Source organism: Carettochelys insculpta, chromosome 18 (genome assembly GCF_033958435.1).
Source record: "Carettochelys insculpta isolate YL-2023 chromosome 18, ASM3395843v1, whole genome shotgun sequence".
In the NCBI taxonomy this organism is placed as follows: Eukaryota; Metazoa; Chordata; order Testudines; family Carettochelyidae; genus Carettochelys; species Carettochelys insculpta.
In genome coordinates this window covers 1581592-1599262 of record NC_134154.1, presented here as the reverse complement: position 1 = coordinate 1599262, position 17671 = coordinate 1581592, and the positions used below count along the sequence as shown (strand labels likewise).

Here is a 17671-nt window from a genome sequence, read left to right as displayed (position 1 = left end):
AACTACAGAAAAAACAGACATCAAGTGACCAACAATGATATCAAACTCATCCCCGCTGATTACAGGGTACAGCAACAAAACCCCAGAGTGACTCCGCAAGACAAGGAAACCTGGGTCTGAGCCAGCGATTTCTACCCCAGCCGGTGACATAAGCCAGATCACCAACATGCAAGGCACAAGTTGCACTTGCTCTGCAGCCTGGGCCCCATCCCATTCCAAGTGGTCGTCCATGCCCTCAGTGGTGGGGCGGGTAGGGGACAACCAGTGCTCTCACTTCCAGCTGTAGAGACCTGCTCCACAGGGCAGGCAGCCTCTCTTCAGCTTGGCTCCAGACCAGCTTGCGGAAAAGCCCAGGGAGCCAAAATGGAGGCCAGTGCTGTGTGCTCTGGTCACCTGCCCTGGCACAGCTTCTTGAATCACTACCCCCGTTGCTCAGAGGCGGTCTGGGGCCTTCCCAGGAAGGCTCAAAAGGTGGGGGAGAAGATTCCCCTCAGGCCTATTGTCTTACCAACTGCCCTCACCCACCACCAACCCCCCTCACCCCAGCCACTCCTTTCCTCCTCCTCCTATGCCTTTCCTACCCAGTACCCTTCCCCCAGCCAGACAGCTCCCCGCATGGCAGCCCAGACACCCTGGGCAAGGAAACTGGCTCTCTTGTGGAGGAGTCTCTGATGTCTTATGTGGTGTTAGCACCAAATGGAGCATTTTCTATGCTAAGGGACATCCAAAAGTACTTTCCCTGTGTTAATTTGCTGATGCTTGATGCCCTGGGAGCACCAAAGGAAAGTACCCCACATGCAAGCTCTTTCTTCTGTGAATTATCCACTGGGAAATAACGTGTGAGCCTGAACTGAAGCTAATTCTGCAATTATTGAACCTTTTTCCACAATCCAGGCATTTATGGGTTCTCTCTTATATGGACTGTCTGATATCTGGTCTTCAAATGAAACCTGTTCTACTCTCAAAGCATTGACAGATTCTATCCCATGTGGATTCTCAACAGGTTACCCAGTTATGAGCTGGGACTGAAACTCTTCTTTCCCCGCAAGCGTTTCTGGGGTTTCCCTCTTGTGTGGATTCTCTCATGCTTAATAAGGCTTGAGCGCTGATTGAAACTTTTCTCACACTCCAGGCACTGAAAGGGTCTCTCTCCTGTATGGATTCTCCTGTGCTTAATAAGGTTTGCACGCTGACAGAAACTCTTCCCACAGTCCGAGCATTTAAAAGGTTTCTCTCCTGTATGGATTCTCCGGTGGACGGTAAGGGCTGATGATGCACTGAAACTTTTCCCACATTGCAAGCATCGAAAGGGCTCCTCTCCCGTGTGGGTTCGCCCATGGCTAATAAGGTTTGCACGCTGAATGAAACTTTTCCCACAGTCCAAGCATTTAAAGGGTTTCTCTCCTGTGTGGATTCGCCCATGGCTAATAAGGGTTGATTGTTGACTGAAACTTTTCCCACATTCCAAGCACTTAAAGGGTTTCTCTCCTGTATGAATTCTCCTGTGCCTAAGAAGATGTGAATGCTGACTGAAACTTTTCCCGCACTCCAAGCACTTAAAGGGTTTCTCTCCTGTATGGGTTCTCACATGACTATTAAGGCCTGAGGACCGGCCAAAACTTTTCCCACACTCCAAACATTTATATGGTTTCTCCCCCGTGTGGCTCCTCTGATGTATAAGGAGGGTTGATGGGGCACAGAAATTCTTCCCACACTCCAGGCATTTATAAGGGCCCTCTCCTGTGTGGATTTGCCCATGGCTAAGAAGGCCAGAGCGCTGACTGAAACTTTTCCCGCACTCCAAACACTGGAAGGGTCTCTCTCCCGTGTGGATTCTCCAATGCCGAACAAGACTTGAGCTCCCTCTGAAACCTTTCCCACACTCCAAACACTGAAATGGTTTCTCTCCTGAGTGAGTTTTCTTATGTCCAATAAGGGCTGATGGAGTTCTGAAACTTTTCCCACACTCCAGACATTTACACGGTGGCTCTCCTTCATGGATTTTCCCATGTCTAAGAAGGCCAGAGTGCTGCCTGAAACTTTTCCCGCACTCCAAGCATTGATAAGGTTTCTCTCCCGTGTTGATTCGCTGATGGACTGTCAGGACTGATGGCGTACTGAAACTTTGCCCATACTCAAGGCACGGCGGCTCTCCTGTGTGGATCCTCCCATGGCTAATAAGGCAAGACTTCTGAATGAAGCTTTTCCCACAGTCCAAGCATTGATAAGGTTTCTCCCCAGTGTGGGTTCTCTGATGGACAGTAAGGGCTGACGGCGCACTGAACCCTTTCCCACAATAAAAGCACGTATATGGCCTTTCGCCAGTGTGGATTCTCCTGTGGCAAATAAGGCCCGAAAGCTGACTGAAGCTTTTCCCACAGTCCAAGCATTTATATGGCTTCTCGCCCGTGTGGATTCTCTGATGGACAATAAGGGCTGATGGGGTTCTGAAACTTTTCCCGCACTCCAGGCATTTACATGGTTGCTCTCCTGTGTGGATTTTTTCATGGTTAATAAGGCCAGAACTCTGACTGAAACTTTTGCCACACTCCAAACATTTGTAAGGCTTCTCCCCAGTGTGGAGCCTCTGATGTTCAATAAGGGCTGGCTTTGTTCTGAAGCGTTTCCCACAGTGACAGCATGCGTATGGCCTCTCCCCCGTGTGGATTCTTCTATGACAAAGAAGGCCCGAGAGCTGACTGAAGTTTTTCCCACACTGAAGGCATTTATAGGGTCGCTCTCCTGTGTGGATTCTCCTGTGGATAACAAGGCCTGAGCATTTGCTGAAGTTCTTCCCACATTCCAAGCATTTATACGTGCTCTTTTTCTTGGGATTTCTGTGCTGGGCTATGGTTTCCTCGGGATCCTTGCCTCCTCCCCCACATTCAGTGGCTTCATCTGCTTTCTTCCTTGGACTTTTTCCCAGGTTCCTTTCAGAGCTGTGAGGATTTGTCCAGGGTTTTCTCTGTTCCAAACACTGGGAAAAATTCCTTTCAGCTCTTCTCAAGAGGCGTCCCTGCAGGACCAGTTCCTCAGGACCTTTCTGCTGTGGATTCCCATCCCCACTCATCAGCTGATCACCTGCTGGGGGACAGAGAGAATGCAGGCAGGAGTCATTGTCTGGGCTGGCAGACAGGACCAAAAGGGGAACAGCAAAGAGGGAAAATAGAGTCACGGAGGAGGAGTCTGAGAATTTGGATTCTGCCTCCACATCCCATCTAAACACTGGACATCAAGACGAGGAGAAAACTCTTGAGATCTGACAGAGTGAGGGGCAGCTACGAGCGATATCTGCCATGACACCTGCTGGGCACAGCCTCAGTGGGGAAGATGAGGCACAACTGAGGGAACTCACACTACACTGGGGATTTTAACCTTTTCCTTCCGTTTGCCAGAAACTTTCTGTGTCAGGGTCACTGACTCCTCACCTGTACCGCTGCCTCTTGGGCTCTTCCGTTCCTCGGAGGCCTGGAGATCCAGGACCCACGGCTCTTCCCCTGCATCCAGCTGGGCGATCAGGGCAGGTCTGGGAATGGGGAGTCCTGCTCGGGGGTGAAGTCAGGCATGAGCAGAGAGCACTGAGGACTGGGGCTCTATGGCTCACAAAGGGCACAGCTTGAGCTTATCCTGAGCTGGAGTTTGTGGGATCTGACAAACAGGAACATGGTCACTGAGCCCCTTGGGAGAGGCTGATGTCAGGGGGCAGAAGTTTCCCACTCTCACTAGGAGTGTTCAGGCTCTGAGGGCTCTAGGGAACATGCTGAGGGGCACAGAGCTCTGGGTTAAACCCTATGCCCAGAGCCCTCTCCACACACAGAGCGAGTCCCAGGGAGGGAGATGGACAAACGCCATGTGCGAGAGTGAGAATAAACAGACAGGGTAATACACCGCTCCAGTCCCCATGACAGCTGGAGGGTGGGGGATGAATTAACACATCTGTTAGGTTCATGACTCATCTAGTCTGTGGAAGGAGACACAGAGGTGAATGGCTCTCACACGGGGGCTGAGCACTATGTGACCTATTCCCATCTAATCTCTGTGGCCAGGGAAGAACCTGCCCATATGCAGAAATGCCAACCGCCTGGCTGCAACGGCTAAGGAGACAGGAATCCTTACCCAGTGAGGCCACCATCTCGTAGTTCTCCTGCATGACATCCCTGTAAAGGGCTCTCTGAGTGGGGCCCAGCAGCGCCCCCTGCCCTGGGGTGAAATACACGGCCACCTCCTCAAAGGTCACCGGCACCTGAAACAACAAGATTCTGCTGCTCAGCACCGGTTGTCCCAGCTACAACCCTGCTAGTCACAATGGAGGGGCAGAGCGGCAGAATCCCACCCCACCCTGCTCCTTGTCCCTCCAACAGACCAAGCAGGGCGGGGTCTTGCCATGTAGCCCATGCTCATGGACACAGACTGGTATGAGAAGCAGAGCCCCAGCTAGGAACAGGGACACTGTCAGCTTCAGGCTCCAGCGTGCTGCTCTGTGTTCCTGCCTGTCCGAGGAGATGGTTTCCTCCTTCATAAATAGGGGCATCTCCAACCCCCAACCCAAAGACTCTCTTTATAAACCAGGCCATCAACTGAGCATGTCCCAGCAGTTATCCCACCCTGTTCCCTCCCAGCCTCACGCTGAGTATTTCCCGCCTGCCCCCACAACCTCCGTACCTGAGCTGGCTTCACCAGGGTCATTTCCCTGCCTGGCCCCCAGGGAGATGCGATGATCTGGAGCAAACTGGAGTCACTGCTCTGCAGCCTGTCAGGGTGAGAAGGGCAAGTGGGGATGTTTCTGGATTAGCCATAGTCCATCGCACACCCGATTCCCCCCAGGCTCTTTCCCCGCAGACAGAGGCACTGGACTCTCCCATGCTGGGAAAACCCTCAGTGGCATTATTACAACAGACCCACCCACACCGCTGGGACCTAACCCACAACACACGTCTAAACCCTCCTGGTGTTGTCACCGGGGAGTGCAGGGAACACAGCTTGTGGGGGGGAGGGGGGAGACAGGGCGGGGATCTCACCGGGGAGTGCGGGGGTGGGGGGGAGTCAGGGGCAGAGCTGGGGCGCAGATCTCACCGGGGGCCGGGGGGGCAGCACGTGGGGGGGAGCTGGGGCGCAGATCTCACTGGAGGGGGATGCGGGGGAGAAGCCAGGGACGGGGCTGTCACCAGCAGGGGGCTCAGGGGGCGCAGCACGGAGGGGCAGTCGGGACAGGGCTCTCCCGGGGGGGCAGCGTGTGGGGGGGCAGCAGACGAGGGTGCGGGGGAGCCGGGGCGGGGCTGTCCCAGGGAACTCAGGGGGCACAGCGCGTGGGGGGCAGCATGGAGGAGCAGTCGGGGGAGGGCTGTCCCGGGGGCGCAGCACACGTTGGGGGGGGCGGCAGCAGACAAGGGCGGGGCTGTAACCGGGGGGGGGGGTGAGGGAGATGGGGGGGGAACAGACGAGGACAGGGCTGTCCCGGGGGGGCTCAGGGGGCGCAGCGCGTGGGGAGCAGTTGGGGGCGGGGCTGTCCCCGGGGGCGCGGCAAGGGGGGGGCTGTGCCCTCACCTGGAGGCGATGGCGGCTCGAGCCCGGCGAGGCGCGGAGGGGAGGGGGACGGACTCTGTCTCTCCCCCGCTCGTCGGGCGCCCGGCCCCGGGAGCGGCCCCTCCCCCCTCGCCTCAGACGAAAGCGGCCTCAGCGGCGCCCCCTCGGCCGGGCACACTGCGCGTGCGCACAGCGCGGCGCATGCTCAGTACAGAACTCGGCCCGCACCCCCCCGTCCCCCGCAGGTGGCACCGGCCGGGGGCGGGGTTGGCTCTGCCCGCTGAGCGCTCGGGCGGCCGCCCCGCCCTGCTGCGCCCCAGCCGGCGGCGTGTGCGCGCGTCGCGGGTGCACAGCCAGGAGCGCGCCCCCCCTGCTCCGGGGCGACGGGCGGGGCTGAGCCCGGCCCAGCGCGCGTCAGCGGCTGCGTCGTTGCGAAGGGGGCGGACACAGCAGGCGGCGTCGCGCCCCACCGGGCTCTGCAAGGAAACCATTGCGGGGACCCAGGCGATGGCGCGTGACGTCAGTGGGGGGGGTCTCCCTCGGGCTGTTAGGCAATAAACGAGCGTCGCAGCGTTTCCTTCGGGGTCTGCAGTGGCTCCTTCCCCCTCTGCTCCTCGGCAAAGATGCAGCACAGCAGCGGCTGAAGGCTGGCGGAGGCGGGGGGTGGCCTGTGTCCCTGCTGCACCCCCACGGGGGGATACGGATTCAGCAGAGACCAGGGCCGCGCAGGAATCACACCGCATCCGGCTGGCTAGCTTGGCACACAGGGCCCCGCGTGACTGGTTTGGTGCCTTATGGGGGAGAACCGCCCCCACTGCTCCCCGCCCCCGCCTGGCTGCAGCACCCTGCGTAGAAGCAATTGGCCCTGATTTGGCCCTCCCAGCTGTTGCTGATCCTGGAGAATGTCCGCAGCCCCCAGCTGAAAGAGAATTCTCACCCGAGGCTTCCTACCCACCAGCCACCACTCCCCTGCGCCCTACCCCCCTTGCACTGTAGACCAGGAAGAGCCTTCCTGGCTTACTCTGCCCCCACTGCTCTGTTCCCTTCTCTTCCAAAGGGCCAGGGGCCTCGCTTCCTGCTCAAGACAACAAATGGGGGACAGGGCCTACAGCAGGGAAATGCACGTGGGTAAACTGCTGCTGGCAGAGGAAGTAACAAACTCTGGTTTCTCAATAGAGATAGAGCAGTTTGACCCCTGCAGGCCCCCGGACTGAACATCAGCAATACACTCGGGTAAAGGGCTGAACGGACACCCCGGAGGAAGAAATTGGCAAAGTAGCAAAACAATTGTGCATCCAAGCACTGAGAGGCAGCAGAGACCAGCACAGAAGGCACAGCTATCTCCCACACTGAGCAGACTGAGGGGAAGATATCACCTTTATTCAATGTTACTTTTAAAATAAACATACAATACTTGTCTGTATTTAATATATTTACTGGGAATCTGAAAACTCACACCAACACACTTGAGGATGGCCAATTGTTTTATTTCTGGAAGGAAAGAACAGTGGTAGCCCTGCTTTCCAAAGGCTGCATCCTGTTTTTCTCCAGCCAGCAGCACCACTCAGGAAAACCCTTAATGCTCAGCAGAGAAATAGCCCCAGCCCCCTTCTGCTAGGATTGCTGGACTAAATGAGGGCTCCAGAGGGCCCTGACCTACCATCCCTAGGCTGATAAGAGGGTGCTGAGGGCTGTCTGATCACAGCTGCTGGTGTGATTAAGGAATCAGGGAACTGCACAAAGCCTCAGATGGCAGCAAGAGCTTGCTGTGCCCTGAACTAGTCAGACACATGAGGCAACGCCCCTCCACAGCTCAGCAACCCATGGGGAGAAGTATTAGCAGCGGACATAGTACATCTTAGTAGGCTTCAGGCCAGCCCCTGTGGAGCTTCCATGGCCCTAACACTAACAATGAGTAGACGTCCTTCCTTGCATTAATGCTGTACAGAGCAGGTGGTGGGGAGAGGGGTTCCAGCCCCACCACGGGGCTCTTCTGTTTTGACAGCCTAAAAAGTGATCAAGTCCTCTCTAATGGCCCCTCAGGGTTAGGGGACAAGCTCAAAACTAGCCTGTTAAAGGAGCCCATGTGATCTGTTTCAGGGGGCTGAGCACAGGTCTGAAACTGCACTCGGCCTTGTAGAACAGTAATGGACAGAAGAGGGACTCTGAGGCCTTGAGCAGTTAACTTTAAGGGCAGGGGAACTGGAGACTTGCTGCCTTGAAGACAGTACTCAAGGCAGCAGCTCAGCATTGGCAAGCAGCCTTAAAAGCTTTCAACAAGGTACAGAAATTAAAAAATCAGGCCCTAGCAGCAGATCAACCAATCAATTCCCACTCCTGTTACACCTCCCCCACCCCCAAAATTCTCCCAAGCCACCTAGGCAGAGACCTTGTGCCAAGCTTCAGCAAAGAGCCCCTCTTTATTGTCCACTCCTAGAATAATGGAGTCAGAGGCACAGCAAACACAGATCAGCACAAATGGAGCTGCTGGAGTCTTCCAAGCAGGACTGGAAACAAACCCACTGCAGTAACACCATGAAAGGAGGAGGAGAAGAGGGCAGTGCTTCAGCACAGCTGGCCCAGCAGAAGAGGGTTATTAGGGATGAACTCTTCAGCAGACAACACACACATCTGAATGCGAGAGACCCGCCACTGCCGCTGCCTTCCCAGGCTGGACTGGGTCTCATAGCACAAGCCGAACTGAAGCACCAATGTGTGATTCCTTTGTTGGGCTGGGAGGGCCGAAGGGGCTGGATCTGAAGACAGTAATGAGAATGGGTACTGCCCTCCCCGTGCGCTCCTGCAGGATTCTTAAGGACACTGCATTACTTGACATGAACACACACTATACTGATACACGGACCCCCACCCCACCCAGTCCTCCCCTCCCTTCCCCGAGAGCTGGCGACAGCTGCTCACACCATTTGCAGCAGCCAGTGAGAAGTCTCCATCTTGATTTTGCGCTTGGGTCTGCCACCAGAGGAAACATGGACAGGGGTTCTGGGCCCACTTCCTCCTCTGGGCCGCAGGGGAGAGAGGAGGGCTGCGCCTCAGTTCTTCAGAATGGTTTCATATGCTTGGTAGACACACTGGGACACCTCAGGCGCTCGGCACTTGAGAGAGAGCTGCAGAGAGAGGGAGCAACAACCTGGCGGTACCTCCCTGAGCGCTGGGCCAGAGGCACTTGCCTGCCACTCACCTCTGGCAAAAGGCTCTGGGGTGGGGAAGACAAGTGGCTGCAGGCCTAGTGGGAGGCTGGCCACGCTTCTCGGCCCCAGAGCACACCAGGGAGGGCCAGGTATGGAAGGCTGTGCCTCCCCAAAACAGCCAGGCACAGCCCCATTCCCATCCCAAACCAACCAACCCTCCTCCCCCCGGCTTTCCCACCCACTCGCCTGCCCCCATCCCCTGACCACGCTGCCCAGAGTGGCGAGCGTGGTGGTGCAGAGAGCAGGCTGCCCAGGTGCTAAGGGAGGGGACTAGCCTTCCCTGGTGGGAGCTCAGGAGTAAGTTCCCACTAAAACTGTGTGGTTGTACAGCTTCCCTTTAAGCCCTGGGCAGGGACTCAGGGCTGCAGGAGAGAGAGATGCATCTCCCCAAGCTGCCACAGCTGGCGGGAAGTGCCCCTCCCTGAGCTGCTGCAGGTGGGCGAGTCTGTGCCAGGGCCAGCAGGGAAACAGCAAGTAACAGGTGTGGTTCCTAGGCAGGGTCCTCTGCACACCCTCCAGCCTCATCCCTGCTCCCTGCCCACAGCACGATGGACCTGCTGGCTGCTGCCAGGGCACAGCACGGAGCCCCATGGCACACAGGCAGCCTGATCCCCCAACCCAGAGCTCCCCTCTGCAACCAAACCCCATGTCCAGAGCCTGTATCCCTTCCTGCACCCCAGCCTGCAGGCCTGAGCCTGCCTCTCCCCCAAACCTAGAGCCCCCTCTTGCACCTCAGACCCCTGCCCCAACTCACAGCCCCCTCCTGCACTCAGTGCTTTGGCCACATCCTCCAGCACCCCAAACTCTCGATCCCCAGCCCCACCTCAGCACCCTCACAGCCCTGCTCACCCCCTGCTTCAGGTCCAAGCCCCTCCCACTCCGAACCCCTTAGCCCCGCCCCTACCACAGGAATTGGGTTATGTGCACCTATAGGAAGGTGATGTGTCACACCCCCACCCGTCTGTCACACGGCACCTCCCAACCCAGGAGAGCCACATCTAAAGCTGCTGAAGACAGCCTTGAAAGCTCTCAGTGCCACTCCACTGCCCTGCCGCTCAGCGCGGGTGGGGTTCCCAGGGCCACCCATCCCACGCCTGCCCTGGCCACTGAAACGCTGACTTCAAGGGATGCCAAGTCACAAGACTGCAGCTGGAACCACACATACGTGGGAAATGAAAAGGAACCCCAGCGTTTTGTAAAGTCACCCAGTTGCTTCCCTCCCTGAGATGGGTCCTGTCTAGCCACCCCGGCCCCAGCACCGCTCCCCAGGGAGGGCAGAGGGGCAAAGTTCCTGGCAGGCCGTATGCATGTGATCTACATGCACAAAAAGGGCAGGGAGCAGATGAGCCAGACAGTCACTCGCACGTGCATCCACAGCCCTTCGTCTGCCTGTTCGGGGTTCTGACCCATTGGCTATTAACACCTTATTCCCCTAGGCAGGACCCTGAAGGGTTAATATCACATCTTGAACTGAAACTAGTGCCTTGAAGTTACTTATCAGACAAGACTGGCGTTTACGCAAGCCTGGGTTTTGAGCTCTATCACTTCCTAACCCTAGCAGTGACCAGGAGAAGAAATCCAGACCACAGGAGTCAAGGGAGGCTGGACACAGGGCCCAGGGACACTGATTCCGGTACATCTGCTGGGAAGCGTGTGTCTGGAGACCCTGTAAGACTGGCCTGTAGTTCAGAGGTTGGAAGCTCGGCATTAAACACACAGGCCCCATTAGGGCAACTTAAGTTCAGCACCCAAAAGAGCTGGTTGCTTTTGGAAGCCTGGGCCAAGCCATGCTGTGCTGTGCTAGCCTTCTTGGAGAGGCGTGGGGGCGTTCTCCAAACAGTGGGTCTCGCCTCCCCCTGCCCACTCTCTCCTTCTCTGGGTGGCTCTCCTGTGCCTCAGGAGCTCCATGACATCCCAGGCTTCTCCCAGTGTGCTGCAGGCAGCAGCAGCGGAGGGGAAGCAATGAAACGAGCTGGATGAGTGGAGGTGAGCTCAGGGGTGAAGGGATGAGGGCAGCTGATTACAGCCAAAGAGAGGAAATAAATCAAATCTGCTAACCTTCAGATCCTACAACACAGGGGGAGGCCAGCCGCGGGCACAAGGGCATGCAGCAAAACACAGAGGTGAGTCCAGGCACAAGAGGGAGAGCTCACCAGGTGCAACAGAACAAATCTACAGGGGAACCTCTGCAACTAGCTGGAGGTGGGGCAGGGTAATGCAGCTCAGGAATCCCCCCTCTGGCGACAGAGCTCTCTCATCTCAGATAGACCAGCGCAGCGCAGGTCTAGCTACCATCCTCCACATTCAGGCTTCTTCTTTGCTGCTGCTGCTGCCTCTCAGGAGGGCCCAGAACACAGGCTCAAGGGAGTCGTTCAAAGGAATTTAGTTGGGGTTTAAGGGAACACTATGGGGCCGATCAAACCAGTCAGGGTTGATCTTCAGGGTTAGGTCAGGTCTGAGAGCAAAGAGTAAGACGCTCTTAAAGGGAACAGAAGCCTTTCAGGCCTGCAGCCCTGGTACTTCCTCAGACAGTCTCCTGCCACCAAAAATCACAGCCCTTTCTGATCAGCAGCTGGGCAAGGGCTGGGGAAGCTCAGCTCAGGTGCTAGTCAGGAAGTACAACCACCCCCACCAGGAAACACCACCACCCATTCTCACACACTAACACGGGGCTGCTGGGCTAGGGGCCACCATCAGCACAGAGGAGAAAGTTTGCCATGATTCAGATTTCCAAGAAGAGGAGCCCAGGGACTGGCCTGGTGTCTTGTGCTGCCAACAATCCCTTATTACAAAGGACACCCCTTATTTCTTCACTTCGGTCCAACAGGATGAGGAGCTGCTGAGTGTTGCAAAAAGCCTCATGAAATACCCCCATCAGCAGAGGTGAGTCCTGCTTCCTATCATCATCATCATCATCAAGAGGAAAAGCAGTGGGAACACTAAGATGACAGTCCTTTCATTCTGAAACAGTGTTGGCAGCCCTTGGTGCTGGCCTCCTTTGGGACAGGAGGGAGGAGCTGGCCTTACCGTGAAGCTGGGGCTACCAGGCTGGATTCGTAGCTCTGCAAGGACCCAGATCCCATTGGTCAGTTTGAGAGACTGGTAGAGCATGTCCTGGCCCTCTACGTTCCTCTTGGCTATGGTGAAGATGTTGCTGCCTTGAAGCTTGCTGCTCACAGCATCTGTGTGAACAGATGGAACAGTGAGTTGCTATGCAGAGGAGCCCTGGAAACACTCTCTCAGCTGGCTGTCACCACGCAGTGCTACAGAAACCCCCTGGTTCAGCTCAGAAGGCCTGGAATGCGCATACCTGGTTCAAGAGAGTTGAGATCCCAGCTCAGTACGAATCTGTGGGAGTCTTTACATTTAAATCCAAAGCAAACAAGCAGTCATGGAGCACTTTAAAGACTAACAAAATAATTTATTAGGTGATGAGCTTTTGTGGGGCAGACCCACTTCACTATCTCCAGGTCTGAAGAAGTGGGTCTGCCCCACAAAAGCTCATCACCTAATAAATTATTTTGTTAGTCTTTAAAGTGCTCCATGACTGCTTGTTTGCTTTGTTAAGATACAGACCAACACAGCAACCTCTCTGGTACTATTTAAAGCCAAGTATGGGACAAACAGTTCCCTGATTCGTCTCCCAAAACCCAAATTCAGGTTCTGTTTTTCTTTGGGCACATGGGCCTAAAGCAGCAAAAACAGCTGCTCTGCTCCCCCGACCTGTAAGCCAACCTGCTCCCCGCATCGGCAAACCCCCAGCACTGCTACATACTCTAGCCTCTCTTCTGCATCATTCACAGCAGGCTTACAACAGAGGAGCCAAGTTTTTGCCAGTGCATCCCTATCAGGTAGCATGGATGCCTAACAAGCCCTGCTCAGGGCTGCTGCACAGACGTGCCTTTGTCCACCAGCCCAGGACATGGCTGCCACAGCCAGTGGGGACAAACGGATTACATCTACTTTGGTTTTTCACCCTCTTGATTTCCGCTGGACTAGGTCTCAAAACCGACACCTGACCCCCAGGCAGAAAACAAAAGCGAATGACCCCCTCCCAGCAAGGTACCCACAGTTGCCTGGAAACAGGAGGACAAGGACAAGGGGAAGGAAATGAGACAGACTTGCTCTCTCTGATGACACAGCAGGAATTTATCAGACCAGACAGTGGGATGGAGCAATTAACCGTCTCTGCTTCGGCACTAACAGAGAACCTCAGAGAGGAGAGGGGACTTTGCTGGCCCAGAAGCTCTCTGCAGGAAAGGGCAGAATTCAGTGAGTGCCCCAGTTTGAGGGGAGTCTGGGGGTGTGTTACAAAAACAGCAATGATCTACTCCGCTAACTCGTAATCAAGTCAAGCCCCCTCTGCACAATAGTTCCCACTGTCCTGCCACAGCACATCAGATGGGGTGGAGAGCTCCAGGTGCTGCCATAGCAAAGTGCTGCTTTGGATTCTGTAGGAGGTGTATTATTCCAGCCAGAGGCACTAGGTAAAGCTCAGAACCACAGCTCGACACCAAGGGCTCAGTTTGGGTCCTGTTTTGAAGGCAAAGAATGACTGGAACTCACCTGCATTGAGGGGACAATCTTTGATCTGGAACTGGGCTTCGTTCTCATTTGGAATGTCCTTCCAGGTGGCCAGGAACATCTGCCGCTCTGGAGGAGAGAGGTAGGTTCACAGCATGAAACCTGTGGGATGAGCCACCTCATCTGCTCATCAGCTCCAGAACAAGAAGTCTGCCCAAGCCCCTCAAAGGAAAGCTCCCATCCTTCCCACAGGCCTCCAGCACGCGGTCAGAAGGAAGTCAGCACCAGGACTTCATTCCCTTCCCACTTATCTATACGGGACACTTGGAAACTGATCTGGATTCACTAAAGGTGTGAACTGAAAGTGGATTGGCTGAACTGTTCAAACCTTGCATGGACACTCATTCAGAATAAAGTGTCCATAATTTATCTCATCTTAAATAACTGCCAGAGTGCAGGCCAGCCCTGCTTCAGGTAACGTCTTGGGATACGAAGAAAACCAGTAAAATCAAAGCTTTGACCGACAGGGGCAGAGCTCTGCTGGAACATGACTGAATTTTGTACTTGCCTCATTTGACAATGGTGCTGTGGTGTCTTGTACACAGAGCTGTACAGTGTGCACATGGGGGTACAGATTTCATGCCTGGGCTAGCAAAAGCCGCATTCTAGCTGACTCCTAGATGGGGTCAGAATCAGTGAGAGAGGGCCATGGCTCTAGTTTTGCTCAGTAACTGTCCTGATCCTTTCCCAAGCCCTGCTGTGGAAAGCAGCAACGACAAACAGCAACGACAAAGAGGGTGATTCTGCCCCCACTCTCGCCTTACCAAGAAAGAGGTTAACCTGGCTTTGATGCCTCCAACCCTGTCATATGACTTCACACGATCTATCCTCACCTCTCTTATGAGGAAACCTGAGAGCTGGGCACTATGAAGCTGGAACCATCACACTGTAAGGACTCACTCTGAACAGGGCACAGCGCCATCAAGGGACCAGCAGGCAACCCTTCAGAACTGCCTACCCAGGCGTTCCCTGTGACATCTCCTCTGTTCACCCAAACCCTCCCGTTACCACCTGCCCCAATTCCACGGCAGGAAATCCCAACAGCTCACCCATCTTGCCATCTTCCACAAAGAGGATGTGCAGTGGGTACAAGGTACTGAAGTAGAACACGTCAATGTTGTTCTTCACTGCAACCTAGTACCAAAGGGAGAGGGGGCTGTTAGCTTTTCCTTCAGATCTAGCCCAAGACAGCAGTTCACATGTACTGAAGTATTTCATGCGAGGCACAGGATCTAGTGGAATCAGCCCAGAACTGGGACCCAAGAGTTCTAACCAGGGCCTTTCATCTCCTATGCAAAGAGTTAAACTGGTCACATGATGCTGATGTGGCTGAGCTCTGCCAGAATCCTGTACCTGAAGGGCAGAACTCTAACAAAGCTGGACAGCAGCTGCCCATCCCAAACGTTCAATCTTACACCCAAGTGTCCTCCTCTGACTCCATTCCCACTCAGCAGCTGGAGAAGACTGGTTAGGTAGATCCTCCTACCACAAGCCAACCATGGTGCTGGGACAGCGTACTCAGTTGCATCTCTTGGCCAGCCATAGGTCGAGAGCATCTACTTGTTGCGTGCGCAGAGCAGCCAAGCTGCACCAGGACATGACAACAGACCAGAGCAAGGGTTCCCTTTCACCAGGGACACAGAAGACAGCTGGGAGATACCAAATCTCTCCATGGCCTATTGGTATACTCTCAACTCCCTTTCCAGCACCCAGCTGAACGCCATCTGTGGGGTGCGGCTCCCTCAGCAGATGAAGAGACAGGACTGACCAGTCCCTATGGGTGCGTGGCTGCTGGTGCAAGTTTCCGATTCCACCCGTGGCCCTCCTTGGTCATCTCATCCCCACTGCACCATTTAGACTGGTCCGCTAACGAGCCTCGTGTGCACATGGGAGCAAAGGGCCTGCTGCTCTCAGCTCCTCTCCCAGAGGGCCTCACCTGGAGGTTGCTGAGAGGATCCATCTTCATGACAGATCCGACTGTGTTCAGAGGGAGCGAGATCTCCACTGTCTGGTTGGGAGTAAGAGGCGCGTGGATCTGAAGAGGAGCTGCTGGTGCCAGGCCAAAGCTGTGGGGACACCCCAAAGAGAGCTGTGGGTTAGTGGACATGCTGTAATTCCTTCCTTCTCTCTTTGCCCATGCCGAGCACCCACGTGCATCACTGCCACACACGCTCCACTGAAATCCTCCTCCCAACCTAGGGAGCAGCAGGTCCTCCAGCCACACACCCACCCAACCATAATCAGCGCAGAGCATCACAGGTTGTTGATTCTGACCCATCACATCTCAACCATGGTGGGTTATGGGCACTGGCAAGCACCCAGGCTTCAGGACCCTTTGTTTCTTTCTAACTAGCCTCAGGCTGGGGCTCAGATGGCTTCAGAGTATTATGCTGTGGCCCCTTATGACACCAGTGTGGCCAACTCCACAGTGGCAGCCACAGGCAGCTGGGGCTGGGCAGCCTTTCAATCCTTCGGACACAGCATGATTCGGCTCAGTGTGAAGACACGCAGCTGACAAGGAGGACATGCTACCACTGACAGGGCGTCCCCGTGGATCTCTTTCTAACTAAGGACCAGCCTCTTCAGTCAACTTCTTAGAGGCTCAGGTTTACTCATCACCATGGGCACTCAGAGAGAAGGATCATCATGGGAGGCTGTTCCTACCTTTATGGGCTACAAGAGGTGCTATCTATGCAGCCTTTATGAAGTCAGCCCTGCCCTCTGGCTCCCCAGCCATTTCCTTCTAGCGCTTGGCCAGCCTGAACCTCTGCAGAGCACCAAGACAGCTCGGAGGTTTACCTTCCCCAGGTGGTTGGACTCTCCCAGGCTGTAACGCAAGAGGAGCAGTGAGGGCCCTAGCATGACTCAAAGGAAAAAACACAGGATCTGCTTCCCAGGTGTTGGTGAATACACGGTCACTGCTTTTCCTTTAAGGCCCTCTGCTTACAACAAGCTGGGGCAGAGATCTGCCCTGCACTAGCCTACCGCACTCCGCATCCACAGGGACCCGCTGCAGCACACAAGGTTCCACTGCTCACTGGGCTCTGCGCCCACTTCCAAGAGCTCTCTGCAGTGAACAAGGGAGCTTTTTGTGCATGGGGGCAGGACACTTGCTGTGCAGCAGGCTACCCTTATGTCTCCTGCTCACTGCAAACTACGCGTTTGCACAGACAGGCCCTGGGGCATTCACCACACACTGCCCTGTGCCCTGGACACACCATGCCTCTGACCAAGACGAGAGGGTGTGAATCACACAGCCCCTTCCACCCTGACAGTGCCCAGGCAACACACCAGCATGCTTCTTGCCAGAGTTGTAGGCTCAAGACCTAGGGCTGAGAACATCTCTTGTAAGCACATGGTTGGTGCAGCAACACCCATCTTCCAGAACTGGTGACACCCACCTGCCAGGCCAGGCTTTGTCACTGCCAAGGTCAATCAGCTCTGCACTCAAATCCAGGGTGCAACAGGAGCTCTGCAGACAGCTCACCCCTTGGGTCCAGCCATGCCCCACGCTGCCGAAGAGGGGGCCGAACAGACTCCGGGGATTATTGGTGCAGAGGGGGCTGCTACAGGGATTTACCTGTTACGGTTGAACTGGATGGCAAAGTCAGACATGACCTGCAGGGCCTTGTTAGTGAGCGAGAGCTCCATGGAGATGGCGCCTGCCTGGCGGCTGAAGGTGCCAGAGATCTCCAGGCCCTTAGCCTTCATGGCTGGGAGCCAGACCTATGTTACAGTAAGACAGCAGAAAAATTATTTTGACCTGATCTGAGACGTGAGCTGAGCTGCCCCCGCCCAGCTCACCCGTGGCCTCTGCAGCACCGAGTCAGCCTGCCCACAAGTCTGACCTTTCACGGCCACAGGCAGCGTGTCAGGGAATGAAAGCCAAGACCCTGGCCAGGACCTCCTCCAGCTCACAAAGGCAGGGCACATTCCAGCCAGGCACGGCATCTCACTGGGAACGGCCTAATGCTTTCCAGCCCCTGGTGACCTTTGCATCACATTCTTCCCAGGACACCGACCGGCTCTTGGAAAGAGCCACTAACTGGGACGGGGGTGAGCCTTTGCATGGGACTGCTGGCCAGAAGACTAGCAAGTGCCGCCTCTAAGCGGGTAGGGGCGCAGGTTCCTCTGGGATCAGCCCGTTCTTTCCTTCACTTTGAGGCCTAACAAGGGGCAGCCCCTCCTCAAGGGAAGGGTCTCCAGACCATTCCCACCAGCAGTCTGAGGGCAGGAAGGTGCCCTATGACGTACATGCTGAGCTGGACAGAGAATGGCTAAGACGCATTCACCCACATGTCATGCTCAAACAGCCTCCATGTGTCGTTAGGCAGGACAAGACCCTCCACAATTTC

The 17671-nt window shown here is 55.5% G+C and overlaps 2 protein-coding genes and 1 non-coding gene across 6 annotated transcripts in view; all 3 read right to left on the bottom strand.

Annotated features, from left to right (window-relative positions):
* Positions 1-25: 25 nt before the first annotated feature.
* LOC142022867 (uncharacterized) lies at positions 26-6873 on the bottom strand. 2 transcript variants are annotated; one of them, XM_075013156.1, is made up of 5 exons: positions 5545-6873; positions 4663-4750; positions 4117-4243; positions 3429-3542; positions 26-3084 (listed from the first exon to the last, which is right to left on the bottom strand). In XM_075013156.1, the coding sequence occupies exons 2-5, from the start codon at positions 4684-4686 to the stop codon at positions 1013-1015; spliced, it is 2337 nt and encodes a 778-aa protein (XP_074869257.1). In that variant the 5' UTR covers positions 4687-4750; positions 5545-6873; the 3' UTR covers positions 26-1012. The 2 variants fall into 2 exon arrangements, with proteins under 2 accessions (XP_074869257.1, XP_074869258.1); XM_075013157.1 differs by having other exon boundaries at positions 26-3081.
* Positions 6874-6994: 121 nt separating this feature from the next.
* AP1B1 (adaptor related protein complex 1 subunit beta 1) overlaps positions 6995-17671 on the bottom strand; it is a 47253-nt gene continuing 36576 nt past the window's right edge. For all 3 annotated transcript variants that reach the window (XM_075013146.1, XM_075013147.1, XM_075013148.1), the window contains 6 exons: positions 16897-17042; positions 15253-15382; positions 14366-14450; positions 13299-13385; positions 11760-11914; positions 6995-8648 (listed from right to left, as the gene is read on the bottom strand). In XM_075013146.1, the coding sequence (XP_074869247.1) occupies positions 8574-8648; positions 11760-11914; positions 13299-13385; positions 14366-14450; positions 15253-15382; positions 16897-17042 (678 nt within the window). In that variant the 3' untranslated portion in view covers positions 6995-8573. The remainder of the gene's footprint in view (positions 8649-11759; positions 11915-13298; positions 13386-14365; positions 14451-15252; positions 15383-16896; positions 17043-17671) is intronic.
* Positions 15884-15981, bottom strand: LOC142022912 (small nucleolar RNA SNORD125). Its single transcript, XR_012648075.1, has one exon. It is a non-coding gene; the product is annotated as a small nucleolar RNA SNORD125 (small nucleolar RNA).